Source organism: Chinchilla lanigera, unplaced genomic scaffold, assembly GCF_000276665.1.
Source record: "Chinchilla lanigera isolate Chin_1 unplaced genomic scaffold, ChiLan1.0 scaffold00025, whole genome shotgun sequence".
Lineage (NCBI taxonomy): Eukaryota > Metazoa > Chordata > Mammalia > Rodentia > Chinchillidae > Chinchilla > Chinchilla lanigera.
The window spans coordinates 25,189,472-25,200,268 of NW_004955426.1; the positions used below are offsets into that span (position 1 = coordinate 25,189,472).

The 10,797-nt window shown below is 35.4% G+C and overlaps 1 protein-coding gene across 1 annotated transcript in view; it reads left to right on the top strand.

Annotated features, from left to right (window-relative positions):
* The window catches only part of C7 (complement component 7), a 57,435-nt gene that overhangs the window by 16,009 nt on the left and 30,629 nt on the right, over positions 1 to 10,797 (top strand). The window contains 6 exon segments of the mRNA XM_013514936.1: positions 2,932 to 3,032; positions 3,035 to 3,069; positions 8,641 to 8,695; positions 8,698 to 8,754; positions 8,757 to 8,880; positions 9,339 to 9,430. Coding sequence (XP_013370390.1) covers positions 2,932 to 3,032; positions 3,035 to 3,069; positions 8,641 to 8,695; positions 8,698 to 8,754; positions 8,757 to 8,880; positions 9,339 to 9,430 — 464 coding nt within the window.

The window sequence follows — 10,797 nt, forward strand, 5'->3', positions numbered from 1 at the left end:
CCAAGTGCTCTTCCACAGAAGGGTAGGTTCATAAAAACACTGCAGTGTGTCTTCACTTACCTTATTCACCAGATTGGACACTAAGCAACTTTTAGCTCTTTCTGAAAGTCAAAATGGCCTTGAAAGATAACTATTCTGAATGGATTCAGGGCATGGCGGCAGTGGCAACAGTGCAACTAATGACACTTATGAAAGGGGACATTCAGAACTGCTTCAGAATGTGACAAGAACAACGAGATAAGTATGTCCAAAGGGAGGGGAAATATTTTGAAAGAGATGAAAAGAAATATGCCTTTTAATTTAATACTTAAAAAAAATGGTTAAACAATCACTTTATTTTTTGATCATACCATGTACAGTTGACCCCCATGCTAGGGATATAGAACATAGTTTTGGCATGTAATATTATTTAATGTTTTGTCTATGTGACATTTATGCAGTATGATTAATTCAATAACTTTTAATAAACATTTATCATTCTTTTTGTGATTCATATATAGTGGTGGTGAGGAGTTGTGGTTATAGATATGAAATATAGAGCCTTTTTCTCAAAAATATTAAAGTTTTGTGGGCAGAGTTATACATGAAGAATTCCTCCGCTAGGAATTTTGTCCCATGATACCTGTCAAATTGTTATTATTGTTTCAAAATCCAAATCTGATGGTAGCTCCTTTGCAAAGCCTTTCCTAGACCCCCAAATGATAGAACTAAATAGCTAACCACTTTTCTGTGTTCCCTGTGTATTTTGTGCTCTATATAGTAGGGATTATTTGTTGGGTCAAATGTCCCTCTTGGTAAACTCTGAACTCCTTGAAGATACAGGTTGTATTTCGTTTATTTTGGTATCTGAAGTACCTGGTATGTATTAGAATCCCAAGAAGTATTTTCTGCATTGCTTTGACAGTAGAGTTGTATAGCCACTTACTATAGTAAGGGGGCAGTAGCTCATAAACATCCAGTGAAAACACAGACAAACAACATCCATGATTGTCTGTGGTATAGGGATGTTTTCAGGAGAAGGTAATATTTAAATACTTGATTCTTTTATTTTTCTTTTGAGACAGGGTCTTGCTATGTAGTTCAGGCTGACCTTGAACTCATTATATAGCCCAGGCTGGTCATTGGAGATGACAGGAGACCAGGCCTTTGATTCATGCAAATGGCCCAATATGACTAGGGATAAGAAGCTTAGAAAGAATGGCTGAAATGATGCCAGGGAGCTGGATCATCTGGTGCTCTCCAGTGGTTTCTTGGTATCCTAGACTTATGGATAGCATAACAATTATTTTCCTGAGTTATGATTTACACCTTCATAGTCTTTCTTTTTAGATTCCAAAGCATATGGCAAGTTGACAAAAATCAATTGCAATAGAACAACCATTCACAGGCTGGGGGTATTGCTCAGTGGCATAGGCATCTGCCTGGCAAGGACAAGGTCCTGAGTTTGATTTCTGGTACCAAAAAAAAAAAAAATCCCCCAAAAACAACCATTGGTGAATTCCTACCATGTTGTTTAGAGAGAAAGTGTTTACAGTGAATTTTTAACTTATCTCTGATTATGCTGAATGGCACACTCCTTAAAGTAACTTTATTCTTTTTCTCCTTTCCCTCATCCCAGTTGTTCCTTCCCTTTGAGCAATTTCTTTCCCTTTCACAATATATATTGTACCTTTTGGATTTATTTACTCTTTCAGGTTCTTATACTAGGAAGACAATATGATGTTTACACATGTGAGTCTGATTTATTTCACTTATGAGTATGGTCTCTAGTTACATCCATTTACCTACAAAAACCTCAAGTTTATCTTTTTAAATAGCTGAGTAATACTCCATTGTATAAAAACAACATAACTTTTTTATCCATTCTTCAGTGGATGGGCATCTGGGTTGTTTCCAAGATTTAGATATAACAAATTGTGCTGCTATAAACATGGGTGCACATATATCGCTGTGGTATGATGTCTTTAATTCTTCTGGGAAAATACCCAGAAGAGGAATGGCTCAATTAAATGGGACCTCTAATCCTAGTTTTGTGAAGAATCTCCATACTGATTTCCACAGTGATTTTACCAGTCTATACTCCCACCAGCAGTGGAGAAGAATTCCCTTTTCCCCACAACCCCTCCAGTATTTGTTATTGGTGGATTTCTTGATGATAGTCATTCTTCCTGGGATGAGATGGAATCAGTGTTGTTTTAATTTGCATTTCTTGAATGACCAATGATGCTGAACATTTTTTCATGTATTTATTAGCCATTAGTATCTCTTCATTAGAGAAGTGTGTATTCATCTCAGATGCTCATGTTTGGATTGGGTCTTTGAAAAGCTCTGTATCTTTCCCAATGTTTTTTTTCTAATTTTTTTTTATTCTCTTTAATGGTTTGATCAATCTTGCATTGTTCCATCTTGTAATCTGAGCAACTCTGTTGAAGATAACAATATGTAATATAACAACCACTATCATTTTGTTTTGAAATGCTGTATCATTTTTATTGCTTTTGTGTTGTTTTTGTCTATGTTGTTGTTATTTTTTTATTCTCTTTAAAATAAAAAAATTACAAAAAAGCTTTCTCTCTTCCAGAGTGACCTTAATCTTATTGGTTTCATCTATAGACTCAATTCAAAATCAGCTGTTGCCATAGATACAACAAGCCTGTGTGTTACAAAAATATATTGTGCAGTTGAAATGATGTTGGATTTCCCCAGCTATTAGTGTTAGCTATTATGCCAAGCAGAGGAAGTTGGATAATATATGGTGTCCATTAGCATGCTGTTCTCTTTATTTTCACTTTCTCAAAGAAATACTTAACTGCAAAGTATTTTAAGGATTGCTAGAGTCCTCTAATGATTTTTTTCCCCAGCAAGCACTATTTCTGGTTTTTAACTGATGTTTCTTTTTCCCTGCTTCTCCTCCTCCTCTTCTCTTGACAGTTACAGTGCTCTCACTGGTCAGTTTAGGGACAAAGTCATGAATACCAAAAGTTTTGGTGGTCACTGCAGAAGAGTGTTCAGTGTGAATGGAAAAGATTTCTACAGCTGAGCAGAAATGTCCTTTCTTATACATTCCAGGTACTTACATCAATTCAATCTCTTTCTAATCTACAAAGTGTAAGATATTATTTATATGATTTAAAGTTCTTGGTGCTTGCAGAGGACTTATCTAATTTTGTCATCACTTTTCATCAGTGTTTTACATGAGCTTATAAAGAATCATTCTTTAACTGATGGGGTATAGGACAATGATATTTTTAATTTGTATAGTGTCCTGCAAACTAACTTCCTTTTCTGCTCCATTTCCTCTTCTTTCTCCTCTTTTCCTTCCTCTCCCTTTCTCCTCTTTTCTCCTGTTCTGCTTCTCAAATGCTCTTTCTGTCAGACACAACTAAGTTCATTCTTTTCCTTGATATCAACACAAAATCTACTCATACAAACAGGTATGGCATTACAGGACACATCTGAAGATTTGGAGAAATGGTAGAGGAAATATTTTCTCTGTGGCAGTACAAACATGTTCAGGCTATTCCTGCTGCCACCCCTCTCATTCCCCATCTCACATCTTTCTATCACCTCACAAAGTCAAGTTTCTGGTCTCATTTTGTTTTAGTCTCTTTCTTGTTCTCCTCTCCAAGATACCCTTCTTGTTCTTTTTTTCTCCTTTGATCTCAGAACTTCCAAAATTTCCTGTTCAGTTCTCCTTATCTATGACTTCCAAGTTTTAAAACTAAAACTGCAATGATGTTCCCACAGAAGACCTTTTTATTTATCGAGATTAACCTTCTCTAGAAAATGGCTTTTAGTGTAAATACCAAAGTCACCACCCTTTTATAGAGACATTCCTCCTTTAACGACCTACCTGTTTAAGGACTGTTTGGACTTTCTACCAAGGCAGCTCTTGTAGTTAGGATGCCCTGCTCAAGTTTATGACCTGAATTCAGACTCAAAATGTAGGAACATGAGTGGCAATGTGGCCTTATGGTGGCTTCTTTAACAGTACAGAACTGTAATTTGCACTGATTGTACCATACAATACAGTACTATAGTTTTATGTTCTGTTGTACAGTACTTCATGTAAGAGTTATGCAAATAAAAGCAAAATCATCAAATTGGTGTTTTCTTTGACAGTTTCTTTGTTCAGAATATTGTAATGTACATCCTATATACAATTTCTCATTTAGCGAACAATTCATTTAACTACCTGGTTGAAGGAATGGAGCTCGTTTGTTAAATGAGGAAGGTCTGTATAATGATTTACTTACATTTAAGAGCTAATGAAACATAAAATGAGATGTAAAACTCATATGAATGATAACAGTAACAAGTTTTGAACATCAACTATGTATTCTGCTCTGTTTCAGGCAATTGGTATAGTTTAATCATTCTAATAGCCTTTAAGTTAAGTAATATTTTACTCTTTTATGTATATAGAAGTTAAGCTTCATTCAGCTTATTCCAAGTCATCCAATCAGAAATAGTAGAACAGTAATCCAACTTGTCAGATATGCAGCCCTTTATTTTTATATTACATCTTACTCTCTCTATAGATTGCATTGAATTTTTTTAATTCTAAATTTCACATGTATTGTCATTTAACCAGAAAAGCCAGGAGGGAAAATGTGAGATACATATATAATTTTTCCTTCCTCTATTCCTAGGAGGATATGTTGCTAATTCTCTCATAATTATATTGGAAGAGTTGCATGTAAATTTTCTGAAGGGTCAAATCTGGGAGGTTACAGAGGAGAGGAAATAAAAAGGAAGAACATTTTTGACTTAGTTGGAAAGTAGACATACTAGAAATTTGCAGTTTCTGAATAAGAGGAATAATTTAATAACAGTATGATTCAGGCATTCATTTTCCTCAGCAGGATTTGGCTTTGGATTGACATCTGAAATGCCTTTCCAGTCACCAAATGTGAGGGTGTTTGTCAGAGTAGTGGGAAATTATAGCCTGTTACGGAGTGAGCAATAGGGATGCTGGGAGAATCCAGCCTGAGGGAAGAGAGATGGAAGCAACAGGCAGTGAGTCAGTCACTCAAGTGCTAAACCCAGATGTGAATATGACATTTCTTTTGCTTTTTTTTTTTTTCCGGTACCGGGAATTGAACTCACGACCTCGCACTTGCCAGGCAGGCTCTGTGTCGCTGAGCTAAATCCCCAGCCCCCCAGATATGAATATGGAGGTAGTAAATGTCTTCTGCAGTTCAAATAAGTCAACCCAAGGCCAGTTATGGATTCATCTTCCTGCAATGAGGAAGGCAACTTCTGGATTATTAGGACATAAATATTAGTAAGTAAACACAAAACCAAATGAATGCATCTCTTACTTCTGTTTTCATGATCAACAGTGGGGTTTTGTTTTTGTCTTTTTGTTTTAAAGGTAAACTTGGTTTCTTCTTGGGTGATCTACTTCCTTTGATGTCATGCACATTTTCTGCTATACTCGTATTTTTCATATGACAGGGAAGGTCTTTAAAACCTAAGCACATTCCTACTCCATGTTTCCTTGTGAGGGTGCCGCTCTTCTTTGTTCAGCCTGGGAGATAACTGAAAGGCTCTTGTGTTGTTGTCAGCATGTGACGAGCTGCAGATGGATGTGAGTTAAACACTATACCAAGTGATAGGGAAGACATATTATGAAATAATAAAGCATTATTACTATAAAAACATACTATAAAAAATTTTAACTAAGGCTAAGTTACCTGAGCCTTTGCTTTCTCTCTGAGTATGACGACAAGATATCAGATTTCTAAATTTACCTTTTAATGAGGAATAATTTGGGTCATGACAGAAACAGTTTACAAAGTAGCCTTTGTGTACTAAATGCTGTTCAAAAGCCTCATATGGATTTTTTTTTCCTTGTACAGGTTGAGGACCCCTAATATGAAAATCCTAAATTAGAAATGTTCCAGGGGCGAGGGATTTAGCTCAGCGGCAAAAAGCACCTGCCTGGCAAGTGCAAGGTCGTGAGTTCGGTTCCTGGTACCGGAGGAAAACCAAAAAAAAAAAAAAAAAGAAAAGAAATGTTCCAAAATCTGAAGCTATTTCAACACCGACATGAAGCTTAACGTGAAAAATTCTATACCCTGAAACTTTTTTAATGCACAAAATGATAAAAAAAAACCCATAAAATTACCTTTAGGCTATGTGTCTAAGGTGTATATGAAACATAAATGAATTTTGTATTCAGATTTATCTTGTCTGTAAGATACTTTACGTACATGTAAATATTCCAGAATCCAAGAAACCCTGAAATCCCAAATATTTCTCATCCCAAAGAATGTAGGTAAGGGATGACTCAACCTGTAATAGCCAAGATGGGACCACTGTCTCTGTCTCCCGTCATAGGTGGAGAAAGTGCAACAGAAAACTGCAAAATATGCCTAACTTGTAATCTGAGGAACTACTTGGAAGATAACAATATACAATATAATAACCATTGTTAATTTCCTATCATCTTGTTTTAAAATTCTGTATTTTTTTATTTTTTTTTATTTCTTTAAAATGAAAAAAAAAGAGAAAAAAACCCCTGTAAAATAGCTTACCCATGATCAGAGAAGCAGTAGATGTCAAACACGGGACTTGAACAGTAGAAGCCTGGCTCCAGTACTGTGTTTACAGGATATTCATCTACCTTTCAAACAGACCAGTTTTGTGATGTAGTAGAGATAATGTTCTAGTGACAGTTCTGATTAAATCCATTTTTAAAATTTTCTGGAATGTTTTTAATATGCACACATAATTTTCACCATGGGGTAAAAGTCATATGATAAATGATATATTTTGGCACTTTGATCTATTTTCCTCTAGTCGTTTTTGACTGGGCACATACTATTAGCACAGTTACAATTAGTAAGACTTTCACATTTATACTTACTCACATAATCCACCAACATGCATATTTTGTCTTTACAAGCATCATTTAGGATGATTGCATATTATCCTATCATTTTGTTTCCTTTCACTTTTGTTTTAAAAGTGTATCATTTCCATCTTTTCTGTTTTCTCTGTGCTTATTTATATTTTGATCTCAAACAAAGGTGTGCATTATTATATGATAAAAGCATAGGCACTTGTGGAGTGTTCCCAATTTAATATTTATATACAATAGATACTGTAAAAGAGAGACTTTTTGCATGTTTTCTTTTTGTTCTATGGAAATTTTTTGAAATTCATTGCTTATTACTTCAAAAAGTAAGAGACATTTATTTACACAAGATTTTTTTGTAAAAAATGTCAGTAACTCTGTCCATACTAGAGCTTGTAGTTACATAGTGTGATCGAATTGCTGTACATCACCTATTTGTATCTCTGTTCCCCTCTTTTACCTGGGAAATCAAGAGCCAAACACTTTTTTAGTTCTCTGTTAGTGTAACTGTGTTAGTATATTCATTTCTAAGCTAACTGCTGACATTAAAGAAAAGTGGGACATACTTGTATACAAATGTGTTTTGTGAATCACTTGGTACTATTCTTGATATGATGTCTGCTGTTAACGAAGAGCAATCACAGAATGAACTCACTCCTTAAACGCACACAGGCCTAGTTTTAAAGGTCTTACATGGTTTTATGTCTATTTTAAACTATCTTAAAATTCTCATTCCTGGAGACTGATGTCACTATTCTAAGTGTTATAGTCAATGTTAGAGAATGCAGTAGATGTTTAAAAGATGAAAGATTTATATGATCTGAAGAGAAACCAGAGTTGCCGTAGATGTTTAAAATGTGCTTCCTAAAAGTTACTGTTAGTCTTTTTAGAAGATGCATGAAGCTAAAAGATTTTAAAAATATTTTATCATTTTTGAGGTACCAAAAATTTCACCTGAGAAATTTAAAAGACTCATCTTTAAGTGCTTTGTTATTCTGAAATATCAAAGTTTCCATATTGGGACACCTGAACAGTCAAGATGGAGTGTACTAATTGAGGTATACTTACTATAAAAGATTTTATCTTGTTGATCATCTCACAATCTGCACATTTTATCTCACCCTTAAAGTCAGTAGTTTAGTTAATAAATCATGCAAAGGAGGTATAAAGAATATTCAGTTTATTTGTTTTATGTCTAGGACAGTTGTGGAGATATGAGCAATTAAATTACTTATCATCTTCATATTATGTTGTCCACATATTAGGGATTTGGCATAAGGTAGATCTGTCTTCAATATCATTAAAAGATACTTAGGAAATGTTTAACATACCTCATTATAAAGTAGCTTAGTGTGTAATTGCACTATTGTGGGGGATAAATTATATAATCATCTTTCCTGTAAGTCATGGTCAAGATGTGGAACTTCAGGGCATATTATTTAAGTGCTTATTTGTGAGGTTCATTAGCAGTAGATGAAATTGCTTTTTTTCTTTTTTTAGTTGAGGGGATAGCAAGTTGGTCTTGCAGTTGTAGTGATCATATGCAAAAGAAATTACCAGGTAGTTGTTCAAATTTTATTCCTAGTTCAGTCTCTAATATTCCTTAAATGCTTCAAGAGGGTGGTCCCCAAGGAGATCTCCTCATGAATTAAAAATAAAAGTTTATATAGCCTGGGTTGGTTGGCAGTGGTAGTTGATGGAGACATTGGACAGGGAACTATTTCCATTACATTTTATCTTCTACTTAGATTCTTTATTTTTTCTTCTCCCTGTAGAATTATCACTTGTTGGTCATTCAGAACACTGTGGAAGTGACTCAGCTAGTTAATAACAACCAGAAGTTTTACAACTGGCTGAGCCATTCTGGAAGGAACTCTCCCACCTTCCTTGTGTGACTATAGCACCTACAGAAGATTAATTAACCATTAAAGGACACATTATCTGCAGTCTGGGTCCTTGGGAGGAGAATATAAGGTTGTATTCTACGTGGACTCAGGAAAAATCAAAGTGATACAGTATTAAAAAATTGTTATCTGAAGACATTTCAGGGATTTAATGGAAAATAATATGTAGTTAACTTAGACTTCTGAGCTTTAAAAATTGCTAGAGATTTAAATTGCAAAAGAGTCCAAAATTGCAAGAATCCATTATACTCTATTCAAAAATCATACATAGTTTAAGAAATGGCTGCCTACTCTTTTGAATAATAACCTCAGTTAAGTCATTATCATTATTGGCTCTCTCCAGAGGGTTTTGGATTTTTAGAATACTTTATAACCTTTCTCATATTAAACAATATCTTTTAAAGAAAGCTAAATGACAATTTTATCATACTCTAGAAATCAAAATGTTTTAAAGAAGTATTTTTCTTGTATTCTCTGTCATTCATTTAAAGAAATCTGTTCTGAATATCACGTGATTACTTATTACCAAGTACTTGCAATAATAGCTTAAATTTGTGGATCTTCTGCAGAACAGGTGAGCTGCATTATTACCAGCAGTGCTTCCTACCATTTATTGAGATGGGTGCTGTGATCCCTGTTCCACAGAGTGATCTAGACATAGGTACCATGCTAAGTAGTTTGGATTTCACCTTGATCAGTACCATTAAAAGATTTAATACAGAAAACAGGGACTGATTAAATGGAAAGGAAGGTGGGGGATGGAGAAGGAATGATCTATTAAGATAAGAAGCAGGAGAGGTGGAAAGTAGAGGAGAGACAGGTCAACAGAATGAAGTGCTAAAGAAAAGTCAAATAAGATAAAGAATGAAAAGTGTCCTTTGGTTTGGAGACCATAATTTATTTACCATTACAGGTAGAGATTCTGTAGTGTCATAGGGACAGAAATGAGACTTTTGCACATTGTGTGAGGCAGGGATTGGGCAGTATTAGAGCTTAAATTCTTCTGGGTAATGGTAGAAATTGAGGTGAAGCTGGAGACTGACCCAGGTGCATTGATTGTCAACAGGGAAGCGGGGATTCTTTGTGTATTAGTGAAGGACTACAAGAAGGAAAAATATTAATGAAACCAGGATTATGCACTCTTTCACTTATTTCATTCATCAACTATTGAGTCTGTAGTATGTGTCAGGACTTGTTTTAAGCACCATGGACAGGGCAGTGACTATGCCACAAGTGCTCAACTTGGAGGATTAACACAACAAAGGAGGAAAAGTTTTGGAATGAGTTGGGAAATAATGCTCTGGAAATGGAGATGGAAATGAGATTTTTGGAAGATTACCAGCTGGGCTGGTGATCAGAAGCCGCTCATTGATTCTATTTTGTGTATAACAGTCACAGGGAACTTACAGTGTGTCCAGCATGATTTTCAGTGATTTCTAAAAAAATAACCTATATACTTTGCCCACTTAGAGTTGGATTTTAATTGTACTTTCATTTTATAGGAGGGCCACTAAGCCACAGAAAGGTTGCTGAGGATCACTGTTAGTAAGAATCAGATATGAGATGCAAATACACAAAAATCTGGCTTCACACTCTGGGCTTTTCACTTGTGCACTGTGCTGCCAGGGAAAAGAGGAGAGATCTGCTGGCATATGCAGACAGAGGCTACAAGCTTAAACATACATAACAACCAATTTCTTAAAATCTGTAGACCTTAAGCAGATGTTGTGATTAAAGCAATGATTGCCAAACTTTAGTGTGCGGGAGGCTTACTGGAAATTCCTGTCAAAATGCTATTTATAAGACCTTCACTCCTCAGTTCCCTCACAGCCCTTGGTCTAGGCTCAGAAATAAGCAGTCACCCCGTGTCTTACTTACTTTTCTCTCATTGCTAGAACAAAATGCCCAACTCAAAATTAAGGAAGGAAAGGAGAGGTTTCAGTCTGTAATCAACTGGCTCGAAGGTAGGGTGGCATGGCAGAGGGACAGCAACCCAAGGTGGCAACAGACAACAAAAACAACAAGAGC